Source organism: Megascapheus bottae, chromosome X (genome assembly GCF_031878675.1).
Source record: "Megascapheus bottae isolate mThoBot1 chromosome X, mThoBot2.hap1, whole genome shotgun sequence".
Classification (NCBI taxonomy): domain Eukaryota; kingdom Metazoa; phylum Chordata; class Mammalia; order Rodentia; family Geomyidae; genus Megascapheus; species Megascapheus bottae.
Window position 1 is genome coordinate 23,155,604 of NC_143547.1, and position 18,516 is coordinate 23,174,119.

At 39.5% G+C, this 18,516-nt stretch overlaps 1 protein-coding gene across 5 annotated transcripts in view; it reads right to left on the reverse strand.

The window, feature by feature from the left end:
• Positions 1-613: 613 nt before the first annotated feature.
• Positions 614-18,516, reverse strand: part of Med14 (mediator complex subunit 14) — a 98,257-nt gene continuing 80,354 nt past the window's right edge. For 4 of the 5 annotated variants that reach the window (XM_090326789.1, XM_090326787.1, XM_090326788.1 and 1 more), the window contains 6 exons: positions 17,919-18,154; positions 16,675-16,854; positions 16,267-16,374; positions 6,815-6,940; positions 6,300-6,492; positions 614-2,907 (listed from right to left, as the gene is read on the reverse strand). In XM_090326789.1, coding sequence (XP_090182915.1) covers positions 2,834-2,907; positions 6,300-6,492; positions 6,815-6,940; positions 16,267-16,374; positions 16,675-16,854; positions 17,919-18,154 — 917 coding nt within the window. In that variant the 3' untranslated portion in view covers positions 614-2,833. The remainder of the gene's footprint in view (positions 2,908-6,299; positions 6,493-6,814; positions 6,941-16,266; positions 16,375-16,674; positions 16,855-17,918; positions 18,155-18,516) is intronic. The other variant, XM_090326790.1, reaches the window with a different exon arrangement.

Here is an 18,516-nt window from a genome sequence, read left to right on the forward strand (position 1 = left end):
ACACCTTCATCACCTTGGCATTCCCATCAAGCCAAATGAACAAGAAAGCCCCACTAGAAACACTGAAACCTACATTAACATGTGTTCTTTCTGTTCCTTGAGTGTAAGTTCTCTTCAAGCTTTCTGGGAGTGGAGAACATCTGAAAGTGTAGTGGTGCATACCTTTAATCCCAGCACTCTAGAGGCAGAGACAAGAGGACTGCTTAAAGCCTAGGAGTTGGAGAGACCCTGTCTCTTTAGAAAAAAAAAGTAATCATGTGTTTCTTTTGGAAAAAGAAAACATAAAAGAACTTTTATGTTGGAAATCAAATTAACTATAGTCCAAAGAATGTCTTAGAATCCTGTAACTGGACAGGTGTTAACTGCAACAAAGTGAAGTTATTAGTGACATTCAGACTCAAAATTGTAGATGCTTCCAGGCCCAGAGTTCAAGCCCCACCACCAACCAAAAAAAATATGTATGCTTTCTCTCATGTTTTCACTTAACTCACTCAATGGATTTTCAAATGAAAGCTCGGTTTTTGCTATTAAGATCAACTGATGGAAAAAAGGCAGGGAGTAAATCTGAACCAATTTCTTCTTTAAATGTTAAACTGACATTTTCACCAAAATTAACTAGAGAGAGTTGGTAGTTCTCTGAAACTTGTATAAATTTTATTTATTACTGTAAATACTAAAGTTACATGGGATACACCTTAAAATTAAGTCCTAAACCATCTGCTAAGGGAAATCACTATGAATATCCAGTCCCTTTGATCAAACCTGGGTAACAAAAGAGGCAAAAGACATGGTTTGAGATGAAACTTATGATTCCAATGCTAAATATTTTTCAAGCTTTAATAAAGCATATACCAATTCCAAGTACCAAGCATATTATCAAAATTCAATTTCATTGATTTACTCTTCATAAGCATCAAAAGAAAATTCTGTTTGCTGATTCCTATCTTACTTTTGATTTGCACAATGCATTCATAATTAAGAAAAAGTTCATCGAATGCATCATGTATAAAAATGCAATTAACATTTCCAAATCACACTCAAAAAAGGAAAATACCTGAAAAGTTAATTCTATTAATAAAATGTGACACAATATCATCCTGCAGATAAAAATACATTTCTTATATATACATGTAGATTTCTACATGAAAGAAAGAATTCAGCTCCAAATAGAAAAGGGCTGATGCTTGATAAAAAGACATCTTAGATTGCCAAACTGATGTGATAACCACTACAAGGAGAACTGAAAACAGAAGGATAAAAAGGTAAGTTAAAGGAAGGATAAAAGTTTAGTCACCTACTCTGGAACAGTGGCAGAGTTGGGTGAGAAGCAGGAGATGAAAGCAGAAATAAGACACAGAAGTCAAAGGTCTCCCCGTTGACCGGAAATGAATGAAGAATCAAGCAAAGTTAAGAACAGATATGATACAGTTGGCAGTGAGATGCTTGAAACTAGAACTTGGAGATTACAGTTATAAAAGCGCAATTAAATTATGGTAAAGTGGAATTAGACAAAGCATCTAAAATTTAATCAAAAACCAGCATTACAGTGACTAAATAACTTAGCATGGCATTATCTTAAAATATTTTTCCCCCAAACAACATTATGTCACCAGAAGACAGTCACTTCAGATTATCGTATTTGAATCTTAAAAAGTCCCTGACTAGGAGAAACAGTTGCGTATTCCAATAAAGAAACTGCTGAGATATGCATCAGAAGCGTTGCTGGACCCTGCCTGCATAGGCCCTGAGTCTTGAGGACTCTTACAATGACTAGACCAAGTTTCTTGCAAATAAAACATTCTATTATTTTGTTGACAATGAATTCATTTGAGATTGTTCAGAACAATACTAGTTTTGGTGGGGAAGGCAAGGAGAAGTGAAGGTAAAGAAATATCACAGAAAATTCACGCAAAAGTTGAGCATTAAATTTCCTTGTTTCCTAATTAATGCTGTATGCAAAAGTATCCTGTAAAGACAATTTGCCTAACAACAAAAAAAGCTCCAATATCCTCAACAGATGAGAAGGACTGTCTCAGGATAAAGCACTGTCTCTTCTCCAAAACTCAGTTCTTTCTTAATTCATTTCTACACTGAAAGATAACTGAGGGGCTAAATGTTACCACCACTCAAGTTAGGAATGTCTGAAAAAGAAAAATTAACCTTGAAACTGATGTTTTGGGTCAAATCTCAGACATTATTAGAAAATTACTTGCCCCACAAGGTTAAGCATGAAGGGAGGCCCTATAAAAATCCTAGACAGCTTATTATACACGCACAAGTGAGTGTCACTTTATTTTTTTACCTAGCTTTATTAAATATTGCTTCTTTGGGATGTGTTTATAATGACTCCCAGAACATTTTTTGTGTAAGGATTCAAAGCGGTCATATTAAAATACAGCTCCAATATAAAGTTTGTCACAGTTTTACAGTATTCAAAAATGACAGACCTGCCTTAAAAAAATAAACAAAAAAAATAAAAAAGGACTATTACACCCAAAACATAAGGAAACAATTAAATAAACAAGTTTGGCATTTTCATATCTTTATAGTATAAAACAGAATATTAAATCTATTACTGGCAAGCGGACACTGATGAATTACTCTAGTTTGGAATGTGTCCCATTTAACCACACTATACAAGTTCACTATACAAAAAAATTGATGATCTTTTTTGATGAAAGAAGTGCACCCTGAAAATTTTTTGCCAGTTTAGAATATTTAGCTCTTAAAGTTAAAAAAAAAGTCCTTTTCCTTTTTAAAAGTGAAGGCTGAATTCATTTTTTTGTTGTTTTGTCACATTTGTCAGCCTTCCTGGTTTTAAAAACAATAGTGTCTACGGACGCCCACCAGGGGGCAGTGTAAGATTAGCCATTAAATCACGAACAGCTGCAAATATTGTGCATTCACCTGCAACAGAGAAAAATGGTCATTAGCTATTCGCAATACAGGAAAGATGATGTTAACACACCGGTGGAGGGAGGGGGGAATTAAATCTGAAATTAGTTAGAACTTTAAAGATTATAGAAGATTAAACTCTGGTGTGATATAAAAAAGTTATATCTGATTTGGGTTGTTTTTCCTCAGAAGAAAATGTTGGCTAAGTTCCAGTTAGGTTCAAATTGGATATGCTTAAGGTTTTATAGAAATAATGGTGTACTGGATAAGCTTTAAAAGTTGGGGGGTTTTTTGGTTGTTTTTTTGCCGTTCCTGGGACTTGAACTCTGGGCCTGGGCTCTGTCCCTAAGCTTCTTTGTGCTCAAGGCTAGCAGGCTACCACTTGAGCCACAGCACCACTTCCTGCTTTTGTCTGAGTAGTTTATTGGAGATAAGCAAGTCACAGACTTTCCTGCCCTGGCTGGCTTCAGACCATGATCTTCAGATCTCAACCTCCTCAGTAGGGAGGATTACAGGCATGAGCCACTAGCACTCAGCAAAAGTTGGGCTTTATGTCAAAACTTTAAGGTTACTTACTATTTATACATTTTTTTGCCAGTCCTGGGGCTTGAACTCACGGCATGAGCACTGTCCTTGGGATTTCTCAAGGCTAGTGCTCTACCACTTGAGCCACAGCCCCACCTCCAGCTTTTTCTATGTGTGTGGTATCAAGGAATTGAACCCTGGTCATCATGCATGCTAGGCAAGCACTCTTACCACTAGGCCAAACTCACGGCCCCTATTTATACATTTGTAATCTAACAAGAAGATCTAATTTATCTTCATGTATTATTAATTACAACTCTGTATGGTATCCTTCTAATGTATTATAGACCAGATAAAAATGCCTCCTACAGCACTGTCCAGTAGAACTCATTATGCTGATAGAAATGTGTATGTATGTGTACTGTGGCTACTGAGCGCTTGTAACATAGCTAGTCTAACTAGGAAATGGACTTCAAAATTAAAGTTAAAAAAATAAATTGTATTTACTTTTAATTGACTTAAATAACCACATGTAGCTTTTGGAAGTTAGTTATACTAGACGGTATATACTGACATCTACTGGAGATTTCTCCTACATTTTAAGGAAATTGTCAACTTCTGTAGTTCAACTTTAAAATTAAATTAAAATCAAACAGTATAAAATCAGAACTCGAGCTAGGCATTGGTGACTCACGACTATAATCCTAGCTACTCAGAAGGCTGAGATCTGAGGATGGCTATTCAAAGCCAGAATGGACAGGAATGTTCATGAGATCCTTATCTCTAATTATCCACACCAAAAACCAGAAGTGGACCTGTGGCTAAAACAGTAGACCACTAGCTTTGAGTGACAAAGCTCAGGGACAGCATCTGAGCCTCGAGTTCAAGCCCCAGGACTGGTGAATTCTCTCTCTCTCTCTCTCTCTCTCTCTCTCTCTCTCTCTCTCTCTCTCTCTCTCTCTCTCTCTCTCTCTCCTTTTACACACACACACACACACACACACATACTTTTCCTACCTCAGCCTCCCAAGTGCTGGGATTACAAGTGTGTAATAACATGCCTGTGTTGGCTGTTTTTTTCTTTAAAAGTACTTTATCTTAGAAGTGACAGGTGTGTATGGGGGTGTGTGCCATGGAAGCTAAAGTATGGCATTATCAACAATCCCAACATACAATTTGTTGAGGGGGAATGGTAACTCATCCTTTTCAACTTCCCCTTTGTTTCTCACTTCTTGTAAATACAACTATTTCATCATAAACCAAAAGTTGGATATTTTCCACTAGAGCATAGCACTATGGTAGCTGGAAGTGGGAGGACTAAAGACATCGCATGTTTCATGGTTTACTGGAAAAGGGTGGGATGTTCAGGGATGCTACACAAATTACTGCCAATCTTCTCTCCAATCACTAGAAAATTAAGGCACAGTATGGAAAGGAATTCCAAAGGTTTGTCCAGCCAAAGGGAGTGGGGGGGTGGGGGAGAAAGGAAGAAGAAAACGCTTCTAAAATATTTCACCAATTTCTTATATAAATATATATATACATGTATATATGTATATAACACATATACATACATATATATTTAACACTTTCACTAATAGGTAGAAAAGCTTGCTTGATCCCAATAGGATCAAAACATTTTTTCTTTTAATTTTAAATTCCACAAGACATAATACATAAAAACACCTAAGATAATGATAAGTCAGTTGTTTGTGAAGGAATGGTCATTTATTATCAAAGTTCTACTGGACTGCTACCATGAGAATTGTGATAGTTTTAGACTTTGATTCTTGAGGACCTATTTTCAGCTGAAAGAAGAGAAAAGTCAAAGGATGAAAGCAGGAAGTTGTAAGAAGTAGAAGTATTACAACAAAAGATGCATACTCTACTGCCCAGTGGATTCCTTAGAAACTGTGGACTCGTCTACATACAACGTGGGGGAAAATAGCTAAAAAGATCACTTCTTTCATGATGATTCTCCTAACACTTTAACACTGTGGTACCTACAAATGTTTCAGAGAACAACTTTCCCTCATTAACCATAATTCTGTTATCAAGCTATTCTATAGAGGTAAAGAGGACTTTCTTGGCATTAAAAATAAGCAACATTAAAAATTAAAATGTCTTCAATTAGAAATGAGCAAAATGGAAGAAAAGTTCTCTTTGCCAAGCTTTACTGTTTTGTAACCCCAAATTTAGCACTGCTGGGAGTTACATGTTAGGTGGAACTAGTACAGTATTGAAAGGTCTTTGTTGCTCTGTCTAGAAACACGCTGGTTTCCTTGGATGTGTTCAGTTTGAGAGCTTCCTTGTGCACTTGGTGAAAAGGTTCACTTGCACCCGCCTAATACTTATATAAGAAGCCCAAAAAGCAGTGGTGCCATTTGTATCAGCTTTTATTCTTCACAAAACATTTAGAAGATACAGAACTTTTCATGACAATATTCTAGCCGTGATTGAACCATGAAATATGAGAAACCAACATGCATTTCAACTTTGTGATGTACAGAGTGGCAGGTATTGATGGCAGGGCAGGAATTCACAGCCATGGAAAATTCTATCATCCTAACCTAGGGCTTTTGTGGCAATGTGTGCTATAAATACAAGCTTCTGGCATTAGCAACTGGGTCAGTCCCAATAGTAAATCACCAAGGAAAATAAAAAGTCCAGGCAGCAGAGAAATGGACAAAAATAAAAAACCAGTGAGAAAGGAAGAAAGCGACAGGCAGACATTAGGAGGCCCACAGCAACAAGCTAGTACTGGGGTTGGGGGGTAGAGTGGCTGGGGGGTGGGGAGCAGGAGAGGAGGAGAGAAGAAGGTATCTCTCGAAAGAACTTTTATACCATATGCAATAAAATACCGTCTACTGGTCATGTACCTTGTCGTGGTGGGTTCATCTCTGCAAACCTCTTTAGAATGTTGCTGACCATCATGGGAGCAGCAACAGAAGAGTTCTGCTGTCTGGGAATGTCTGCCTGCTGGGTTGTACCTGAAGCCATGTCATAAATGATTGGAACTATAATACTAACAGGTTCTTGGGGAGGGACTGATGTTTTCTGAGTTAGTTGAAGCTGTAGACACACAAAAAGAATAAAACAAAAACAACATAAAACATTCGTCTAAATTTGTCAAAGGTACTATATCATTTACTATAATTTAAGACACAGCAAGCAAAAGGAAATGAAATGTGACAACTGAATATTATCGTAAGCACTAGGTCAATATATTTCTAGAAATACTTCAGAAAGCAATGAGGACTCCATAAAGTCTAAACTGCCACTTCACAAGCCTGGGCCTATGTTGGGCAGCAATCAATGGGCAATGTGGCTCCATTACCCCCACATGGCTTCTTCCTCAGAAGCTCTGTGCACACAGATGGCTGGTGATACTTACAAAGAACAGCATTTTGGATTTCAGCACTACAGCAGGTGTCCCAGGAGGTGCAATTGGCGGTGCGCTGGGAGGGATGGTCAGGCAAAATTGAACATTCCATTTTAGCTGTGTTGCCTGGTCAGGAAACTGTTTGGGGAGAGTGGGGAAGAGAAAGAAAAATCACAACAAGGTCATATATCGACATTTCAAGTTGTATACTAGTGGAGGAGTTTCAAAAAGTTAAGAATTTCATTTTAGATCCAATAATTCATAGAACATAAAGTTGGCAACCTGTACTTATTCAAAGAAATATACATATATATATATTTGTGTGTGCATGTATATGTATTATTTATACATATATCAAGTGACTGACAAAATGGAATTGCCTGAATGTATGTGCTATGTCCCTCTTCTTTCCCTGCCACTTCATTAATTCCCAAGGCCTATGGGTTCACCTTCTGTAGTATCTGATGCCTAGTCCAAATGTCCATTTTCACACAGTCCACCAAGCTTGGAGCTTCCTTACTTCTCCCATGGTTGCCTAACACCTCCTTCTAGTTGTTGCTTTCCCTAGTCCATCTTTACACTGCCATCAGTTACATGTCGTATAGTTCTAATCAAGCTTACAAATGTTCCCTGGTACTCAGTGATGCATGTTGCCCCCACCACTGCCAAAGTAAGGAGCAACACCTGACAAACACAGCTCCTTTTTTTTGGGAGGGAGGGTCCGTCGTGAGGCTTGGACTCTGGGCTTAGGTTCTGTCTCTGAGCTCTTTAGCTCAAGGCTACCACCCTACCTCCTGAGCTACAGTGCCAGTTCCAGTTTTCTAGTAGTTAATTAGAGATAAGAGTCTTACTGACTTTAGTGCCCAGGCTGGTTTTGAACCAAGGTCCTCAGATCTCAGCCTCCTGAGGAGCTACAATTACAGGCATGGGCTACTGCACCCAGCTTTTTTTTTCCTTCCAAAAATTGCTTTACTGTTCAACAAAATCATAGCAGCAACACAATAACTTGGCTATTACAAAGTCATCAACACAGCAAAGTAAGAACAAAGCCAATAAACAGGCATTGCTGCATCTTAAATTAGTTATTGCTTTTAACAGGAACCACTAATCTAATTGTTTTCAACTCAATCTGCAAATTAGAGCAATGGAGGAAAAGAATGCTGAGTGCTTTAAAAAGTTAGCTACAGGAAAGGCTCACTTGTGAATAACTAAATGAGCAACAATTTAGAACAGAGCCCAAACAAGGATTTTTAAAGTGCTCTTAGTACTGAGAGGTATAGGTATAAAGTTATAAATAATTGATGAAAATGCCCTCACAGCAACTCAAAAATACAAACACTGACCCTCTGACCAACTTCTTCCTTTTTATCTTAGAAAAGGGTAGTCCACTTATTGCTGTTCTTAATTCCATTAATACCTGAAATTATACATGCTAGCCAAATTGAAATTCTCACTAATTTAACCTCTATAAGATTTAAAATAATGCTAGCTTTTGGAAAGAATCCCCCAAGTTTTAAGTGTGCATACACACTCAAAGTCCGCTACTTGTTTAACCAGGAGGAAAATGTGCTAGAAAATATTTAATATCAGTAACTAGAAAATAATACTCATGCATCTACCCACAAAAAATCAACTTTTTGCTGTAGACAGGAACAGTTAAGTGATCTCTACCTATTTTTAAAGCTGCTGTAACTTTTAAAAAAAGATCATTTATCTTCAAAGTCAGAACCCAAACAAAACTTTTTTTTTAAATCAAAGATGCATGAATATAAAATACTTCATCTAGAACTAAAGTGCTCGCCTAGCATGCATGAATCCTGGATTCTATTCTTTGGTACCACACACACAGAAAAAGCTGAAAGTGATGGTGTGGTTCAAGCAGTAGAATGATAGCCTTGAGAAATCTCAAGAACAGTGCCCAGGCCCAAAGTTCAAGCCCCAGGACTGGAAAAACAAACAAAAAACCATCAATTTACTTAGACATACTGACTCAAATTCTTCAGCAACTTTGTCGGTCTCAATGACGATCTCAACCACTACATTCTTGCCTAAAAGCATATTCATGTAACATTTACCAGATTAGTAGATGAGTCCTCCAGTAGTAGTAGTGCATATGTATTATATCATCAAATTCTTCATTGTGTTGCAACCCCCCGCCCCGCCCAGCCTCCTCCTCCAGTCCACAGAGAAACTGAACTTCAATGCCTCCCCTAACTCCAGGCCTTTGATTCTCATGCTCCTTGCTGCCTGAGACTCTGCCTCTTTGCATTTTCTGAGTAAAGATGAAGGCTCTCCCATGGCCCTTATGACATTTGTGGGCTTTGGGGTCAGGCTTGGATGCTTGGTCTCAACAGCAGGGTGCTGAGTTGCAATAGCTCCTCCATGAAGTCACAGAGCAGACACTGCTTTCAAGGCACATAGAATATCAGTGGCTCATCTGCATGGCTCTTGGTCATGGGCTGCGAGGCCCAAGGATGGTTGCAAATCAAGGCCCTTCTTGACTGGTTATCCATTTAACATTTTGTTTCTAAACCATCCCTAAACAAACTAGCTGGAGCAATCTTTATGATTTTCAATTATATTCACTTGGTTTTTTTTATTACTTCTAAGTATTTATATTTATTTCTTTAAAAAAAAGTAAAGCACAGTCAGGTGTGGTGGCTTACACCTGTAATCCTAGCTACTCAGGAGGCTGAGATCTGAGGATCGTGGTTCAAAGCCAGCCCAGGCACTAAAGTCTGTGAGACTCTTATCTCCAATTAACCACTAGCAAACCAGAAGTTGGACTGTGGCTCCAGAGGTAGGGCAGTAGCCTTGTGCTGAAGAATTCAGGGACAGCATCCAAGCCCAGAGTTCAAGCCCCATGACTCACAATAAAAAAGAAAAACAGATTTCTTTCAGACACAAATATTTGCTAATAGCCTATCAGATCAAAAGCTAAATGTTGATATCATTAGCTTCCCCAATACTAATAGTAAAGTATCCATAAAAGATTGAGCAATTCAAATCAATATTAGAAATATTAAAATGAAATGACTATTGTCAGACTGAAAATAATAGAATCAGCTGTTATTTGTATTCTTTCTACATAATTATAAGGAATATTTAGTACAGTAAAAATGTAAAACTAAGCTGGGCATGGTGGCTTATGCCTGTAATCCTAGCCACTCAGGAGGCTAAAATCTGAGAATCACAGTTCAAACCAGCCTTGCTACTAAAGTCAGTGAGACTCTTATCTCCAATTAACCACTAGAAAACCAGAAGAGGTGCTGTGGCTCTAGGGGTAGGGCAGTAGCCTTGAGCTGAAGAGGTCAGGGACAGCGCCTAGGTCCAAAGATCAAGCTCCATGACCAACCAAAAAAAAAAGGAAAACTTCATAAAAACAGTTTAAAATAGTTCAAAAGATATAGCTTGGTGGTAGAACACTTGCTTAGCATGCAGAAGGCCCTGGATTCCATCCCCAGAACTGCCAATAAATAAACTTCAATGGGTTTACTTCTCCAGTATGCACGGAATGCTTGTAAATTATAAAATTATTCATAAATGATAAAACTATTGACAAGGATGTAAGAAAGAAGGTACTGTCTTAAATTGTTAGTGTGAATATAAACCAATAATATCTATGGAGAACAACTGGGTAGTATCTATCAAAATTATAGATATATCTACATATCCATATAACTATATCTTTTGATGTATCAAGTCATTCTAGAAATGGATCCCACAGATAAACTGGCACATCCATAAAAGGCTCTTTCCTATGGTCCTTCATATTGGCTTTTATAAGAGGAAAAAAGGCCTGGGTAGAAACACATACAGGGAGACAAATGTTGGAATGATGGGCATATAAGCCAAGAGACAACAAGGACTGTTGGCACCAACAAGAGAAGAGAAAGGAATAGAACACAGTGTCCCCTAGATCCTTCTGAGACTCCATGAGTCTACTAACACCTTTAGAACTACTATCCTCCAGAGTAGAGTGGTGGGAGAGGAAATTGCTGATGTTTTAAGGCACTTTGTGTTCATTTGTTCTACTGGCACTAGAAAATGAATGCACATGGGGACAGAGCTACAGAGAAATGAACAAAAATCCCCGAAAGGCCAAAAACAAATTTAAGAGGAAGCAGAGCTATGGATCAAGTAGTAAAGCATCTTGTGCTAGTGCCTAGGCCCTGAGTTCAAGCCCCAGGACTGGCAAAAATTATTCAAAAAAGATGCTTTATAGTCACAGCATCAGCTCCCGAGTCTGCACTGTGTCCCTGGCCAGTCAGTTCACCATCTACTTCCCCAATACATTCACCTTTTTATATGAGACTGTCTCTGTGTAGTGGACTCTGGTGGGACGTGGAATCCCCACCTGGAGGGATGTAGAATTCCCTCCTCTTGACCCCATAACATTTTTGGTGCATAGGCCAGGAAGAGTCCTTAACCACAGGGTGACTCGTGGGTTCAAGTCCCACCGGTGGATGTGGAATCCTATCGATAGCGTCAGATCCAAGAGAACCTCTGATTATCCTGGAGGAATTCTTAACCATTTTTTAGGGGGAAGTCGCCCAGGTGAAAAGTAAAGGCCTCCGGAGGTAAGTAGAAGTCGATCAACCACTCTGTATTTCTATACTTATATCTGTAAAGTGCACTCTGGGCCTAAAACAGAGAGGAAAAGCTGGACGCAGCAAGCTCTCTAAGGCCGGGGTGGTCAAGGGACGCCTTGACCCCCTTGTGGAGGTTCCTATCGGGAGGGATGTGAATCCCCTCCCTGGGACCATCAGATCTTTGGCAGGAGGGATGTGGAATGCACTCCCCAGGACTGAGGTGATACTGAGTTGTCAGAAACGAAAAACTCTTGCCCCCCTGATAGCAGTTTTTGTAGATAGGATGGCCTTTGCCAGCCGGCTGCTAGAGAATGGAAGTCTCCACGGGGAGGCGCCCCCTGAGAGTTTTCAGGGCCCCAGGTGTCTTCCTCACTCTGACTGCTGCCAGGCATGCCATCAAAATTTGGGGGTACTTAAAGGTCTCTGCTTCTGTCTTGTTTTGTGAGGTGTTTTTTGTGTTGTCTGGTTTTGTTTTCGAAATTGGTACCAGTCCTAAATATGGATTCTTGTGATTTTTGTGTGTGTATGTTTTTGTTATTTATTTGAACATTTCTAGGTCTCGGGCCTGGTATGGCCGCTCCCGTGTGGCTGCAGTTGTAATAAGCCCTGGAAAGATTCCAGCTAAGTTGCCTTGTAAAAAAAGTTTTGTTTCAAACCTGGTTCTCACCTGCAAGAGTAAAATTGGCAAAACTCACAAACTTCCAGAAAATGTATGGCCAATATTAATTTTGCATGCTTTAAGATCTTTGAGTATGAATGTTTGTGTGAACGGGTGTGAGTGAACATGTTCAAGGTTAAATTGTCAGCATGCTGTATAAAACAATGGATTAATTTATACTTAATAGTGGGTAGTTTACAATCCCACCCCCCACCCCCGTATTTGCTCAAAGCTCTAGCTAAGCGAGATTTGGGTTGAACACCAGGCACAAATTCAGGAAAGAAGTCTGTGGACCTACGGCTGTGTCCCCATTGATCTGTATATAGGCCTACATAGGTAAATGAGGCATTGCTGGGGTCACAGGGATTAAGTTGCCCAGACAATCAAGAAAATGCCTTTGCAAATGGGTGCTAAGTAAGCTACACTATTGTAGCCAAAGAAGGTTTGCGCGGTTGTTAAATGTCTTACATGATCTCCAGTTTGGAGTAAAATATTGCTTCTGAAATGTAATCCTGGCAACCCCTTGATAAAATACTCTAAGCTTTTTGGGTCCCTAGCTAAGGATAGAGACAACGCCCGAGTCAGCTTGAAGAAGTTACAGAAGCTGAATCTCCACCCATCAACCCCCTTTAGATGAAGGGACCAGAGTCATTTTTGGAAAGTGAGACAGGATAAATTAGAGGTATTGGAAATAGTAGTAATAGATGTGCAAGAGTAGAAATTGCCCTTGTGGAAAATAGTTACAGGTTCAAGTCTTCTATGCCTGCCTAGAAAATCCTAGTCTTATTTAAAGGAAATTTGGTTCCTAAAAGTTGTCACCCTGGTAGTCCTTTGGAAAAACTAATGAGGAAAAAAACGAGTGTGCTCAGGTAAAGCAACCAGAAAAGCATTGGGAAAAATCACCTTAGGTTAAGCTTCGTTAACCAGTCTGTGCAGAAATTTGCAGGCAACCCAGCAGGAGGTATGACATTCCATTGGAGCTGTTGAGAGATGAGGTTGCTGCCACATATTCTGTCCTGCCTGATTCCACCACCAACCCACAGCTGCTTCCTGAGAGGACTGAAACTAAACCCTTGGTGATGGGCTATTCTATCTGTGCTAAGTTCAAAGTCCCCTAGGTTTTTGCAGCCATTATGGTGACTCTGGATGGGTGAAGGGAATTTTCCACTCAGTGCTGAACAGCCTAGACGTGAGAGGTGCTAAATATGAATGAGGGCTATAGACAGGTAAACAAGAGAGAAAAAGTTTAGTAAAGAAAACCTTTGGAAAGGAATGGAGGAAACAGAAGGATAGTTTATGGATAAGGGAGGATCTGAAAAGAATTGTCTTATATTTGTTCCACAAAAAGGGAGAAAGACAAATCCTAGATAGTTCCTGTAGGTAGTAGATGGTATGAGCATTATCTTAAGAATGGAGATTACAAGTAGAATTGATAGGTATGTAATTGAGTTAGCCATGATGCAAGCTGGGTCAGGATTGGTACACTGATGTGGAACTATTCTTTGTGCCCACCTGAGGGATTGTTAAGCATGCTTCCTAGTTGTGAGAGCTTTTTCTTGGGTGCAGAACTGGGAGGGCACACTATATGCCCCTCCAAACCAAAGAATGCTGTCTGCCCGAGTCTGATAACAATTGTTGGCCCTCCAAGCCATGTGTTATCTCAGCTGGCACTGTTAACCATGATTCAATCCAGTCCTTACAGGCCTTAAAAGTTGATCTGGGGACATGTTCATCATCTGGTTTCCAGTACCCTGGCACTCAAATGAACCTGCGCTGTGATTCCCAGCACTCCAACCACTGTGAAGGTAGCAGAAACAAGCTACTGGGTTCATCACTCCTAGGTGAAGACTGCGTGTGAGGATACTGGACTTTCAGACTCCCACAGAACTCACTGAGGTCCCCTAGCTGAAGTTGTCCTCCAGAACAGAAGAGGACTAGATATATTGTTCCTAGAGGACTGAGTGTCGCCCTGGGAGGAGAATGTTGCTTTTTGGTGAACTACACTGGAGTAATAAAAGATAGCCTGGCCGCTGTAAACAGTCGATTATGTGAGCAAGAAAGGGAGAGACAGGGGTCCCAAGGATGGTATGAGAGGCTATACAACTGGTTCCCCTGGGCAACTTCCCTAATCTCAGTCATTATTGGCCCACTGGTGATTATTTTAATGTTACTGTTGATTGGCCCATGTGTAATCAATGAAATGATGTCTTTAGTAAAAAAAGGATCAGAGTTATAAAACTGATGATCCTACACACCCGGTATAACCCTGTTTGTACTAAGGTAAACTAGTCAAGGATTTGACTAGGCTAAAAGAAAAGCGGTGAGTGTTAAGGGGAGCACGGACTGGTGCCTAAGAGTTCCCCGTCCCATCAGCCCAGCCACCTTTGCCCTTCCAGGGAGCGGCAATCTTGAACTTCTCCCCAGCCCCCATGAGGAGGGATATCCGCTTGGGTGGGGGTGGGCCTGCTTTGTGTGGAGACGCCAACTCCAACTAAGGTGATAGGTAAATTCAAACACTGGTCTGTAACCCTATTGGCTACCTGAGTGTGGCTGGAGCTGGCTGTGGTCCCTCTGTGTACGTAACAATCCCATTGGCCACCTGTGTGTGGCCAGGTTCCACCACATGGGTTTTTGCTCTTAAAAACCCAGCATGAGGGCTGCTCGGGGTAACAGCATCAGCTTGTGAGCCTGCACTGTGTCCCTGGCTGGTCAGTTCACCATCTACTTCCCCAATAAATTCACCTTTTTATATGAAAAAAAAAGATGCTTTACATAATAAAACCCAGTAGGTATTTAGTGTGCCAATGGCAGCACCTATAGTGCCTCAGCACTTCAGTCTTCACAGCTCTTCAGGCAACTGGATGACTATGAGCCATGAAGGCGAGGAACCAAATAAAAACTTTTGTAACACATAAATTTGTACAGATGCATGTGCAAATTTCAAAACAAAAACGGGGAATCAAGTACAAATTATGACGCTTAATATTATTATTTTACATATTATTACTTTACAGGAGATATTATTATATGCAGCAGAAATATGAATTGGTGTTGCTATTGTTTTTCTGTCAGTCATGGGGCTTGAACTCTGGGCTTGGGCTCAAGGCTACTAGTGCCCTACCCAAGAAGCCACAGCACCACTTCCAGTTTTCTAGTGGTTAACTGAGATAAGAGCCTCAAGGACTTTAGTGCCTGAGATGGCTTTGAACCTCCATCCTCAGATCTCAGCCTCCTGAGTAGCTAGAATTACAGGCATGAGTTACCGCACCTGGCTCTGTTTTTCTTTTTCTAAGAAATAAAAAGAAGTAATCCACCGTGCCCGGCTTTGTCTGTTTTTTTTTTTGCTTTATTAGTCCTGGGGTTTGAATTCAGGGCCTAAGCACTGTCCTTGGGCTTTCTCAAGACTAGAGCTCTACCACTTGAGCCACAGCACCACTTCTGGTTTTTTCTATGTGTGTGGTACTAAGGAATCGAACCTGGGTTTTCCTGCATGCTAGGTAAATACTCTACCCACTAGGCCAAACTCCGGGCCCATGAATTGGTTTTGCAGACTACCTCTATAAAAACAGGCAAACTACTGTGGACTCAACTTACAGCGTGGCTGGACAGGAATGAATGACAAATTCCTCACTATACTGTCTTGTTCTGAATATGTCAATACAACATTTAATGTGTCAACTGTGTCAAAACTAAATAAAATGTAAGTTAAAAATTAAGAATTTACCTATGATTCTATAGCCATAATGTGTTATTACATAAATTAATATGTATCTGTGATATACAAACCCTTAGCCTAATTTTGATTATGTTCTAAAAACTAAATGCCAGTGATTGTATATAGATTCCCTTCTTGAACACTCATTTGTTAAACATGTCATTTGAAATATGATGTAAAAATCAATGTTAATAAATTCTTTAATAAAAAAATTAAGAATTTAGAAAATGAACTATACAACTTGTGAGTGGGACAGGAGGGAAAAACTTGGGAGAAAGTGAGAAAAAAGGTGACATTACCCAACAATATATATACTCTTAACCTGAGTTATATAACTATAAGTCCTCTGTATATCACCTTTATAGCAACAACAACGAAAAAAAAGAAAACAAAAAAATTTAGGAATTTAAAAGAAACATCTAAAAAGTACATAAATAGGTGCAAACTAACAAACACTGCTTTTTAAATAGACCTCACTAGAAAAGTATTTGTCACTTACCAGTTCTAGCTTCATAATATGCACACAGTCTCTGAGGATGTGTGTAGGTGCTCCTAATAGCTTGGTGAAAGCTATTAATGTATTGGCTTTAAATGGTGGTCCGGCAACCTATGAAGATAAATAAAGCAAATTATTCTTCATTCTATCTTGACTTTTTTTGCCAGTCCTGGGCTTGAGCTCAGGGCTTGAGTACTGTCCTTGGACTTTCTCAAGGCTAGCACTCTACCACTTGAGTCTAAGCACCACTTCTGGCTTTTTGGTATGTATGTGGGGTACCAAGGATCAAACCTGGTCTGCGTGCATGCTAGGCAAGCACTCTACCACTAGGCCAAACTCCTGGCCCCTATCTTGATTTTTTTTTGTGGCCTCATTAATCACAGTAAAATTGTACATTATTTAAACACATACTCTTGTTTCGAAGAATTTCTCTAAAACTTGAAGTTCATCAGGTTTCCACTGTCCTGCATTTTCAGGTGTCACTTTTAGCTGAAGCGTCTGGTTGGTTTTGGGACTAAGGGCTACTCTGCATTTCAGCGCGTCAGTCTTAAACATGATTACTCCAGGTTCATTGGAATTTATCAGCTGCAGCTGCAAAATAAGAATGATGCTCCTAATTACTGTTTTAGACAAAAAGAACATGAAATGCTAATGAGAAAATGAGTTTAAAACAAAAACAACTAAGCATACAGATGAACAAGATGAGGTTCAAAGGGCTGAAAGCTTACATGGACTGTACATAAGTAGTAGAGCTCAAGCTACATGATAGGGTCTGATGATTTACCAAGTTCGAAATGGTAATTTATTCAACTTAATTTATAATTTTATTTTTTTTGAGAGGGAGGCCAAAAGAGAGCCAGGAAGAAGTGAGTACGATCAACCTGCATTATATATAAGTATGAAATGTCATAATGAAACCCATTACTTTGTACAACATATGCTAATGCAATTTTTAAAAGTTTTTACATATTTTTCCACATCTGGATGGATAAAAAGGTTGCAAAATGGCTTTAAGCCAACTATGGAATGGATATTATAAACACCCACCAATTTTATATCACCTCATTAATATATAGAGTTTTCTTGTTTTTTTGCTTTTTGTCAGTGCTGGAGCTTGAACTCAGGGCCTGAGCACTGTCTTGGGCTTTCTCAAGGCTAGAGCTCTACCACTTGAGCCACAGCACCACTTACAGCTTTTTTTATGTATGTGCTAGGCAAGCACTCCATCACTAGGCTAAACTCCAGGCAGCAAGAATTTTAAATAAAAGCAATTGTACATGTATTTAGAAGGATCTGTCACCTTTGTGATCATCAACAATTTTATTGCAATGGAAATTCAGCTGCAAAGTTGACCTGCCCACCATGGTGTGCTAGAAAGCAAACAGCCAGGCTACATTATAAGATTCCAGCACTGTGAAATGTGACATATTTCTGAGTCCATGTTAGTTATATGACATAGAAACCACAGCACAGAAACTACAAAATGGAGAAGTATGCTAACCTAAGAATGGCAAAGAAAAAATGATGTTCCATTTTAAGGCTATGGCAGGATGAAAAACTGCTTATGAAGGTGGGACAGTAACATGTAAGCTAAGATCCAACTCAATGTTCTGCTTTTAACCATTGCCACTTAGAATGTCACTAAGTACCCATACCGTTTCTTGTTGAATAATTCTTTGAAGATGTCTTCTCATAATGACGGATCCAAGAAACCTCTCAAGTGGAGAACAAAGGTAACTACCTGCCAGGCCAGGCACGAGGCCTGGTGTTGGAGAGGGCAGTAGTAAAATGTTCAAGGCACTATGAGTGAGGATGGTAGGTATGGATGCCGCCCAAGAGCGCTGAGGTAGTTTGCGAGGTGGAGGCATATTTGTTGGCATTGTTTGGGAACCTTTTGGGAGGAAAAAACGTACCATTTCATTTACAAATTCATATTATCACATTGTTTCCTCTTTTGTTTTCATCATAAATCACTGCTATTATAAATTAGTCTGTAGTATATTAATTACAATCATACATGAATTCCTTATTAGCAAGAATAACTACAATTATTCTCCTTCCTATAGTCAGGCGCTTTCGCAATGTAATTCTGCAGGAATTCTTTCAAGGCCAAGGGTCCATTTCCCTATCTGTAATCTAGCTGGCCTGTCTTGCTTCTGGCCAAAATGGGGAAATGACACTGGGTTACATGCAATAGGCTTCCAACTCCTGAGAACTTGGTCCAGCCATCATGTGAACAAGGTCATATTCAAC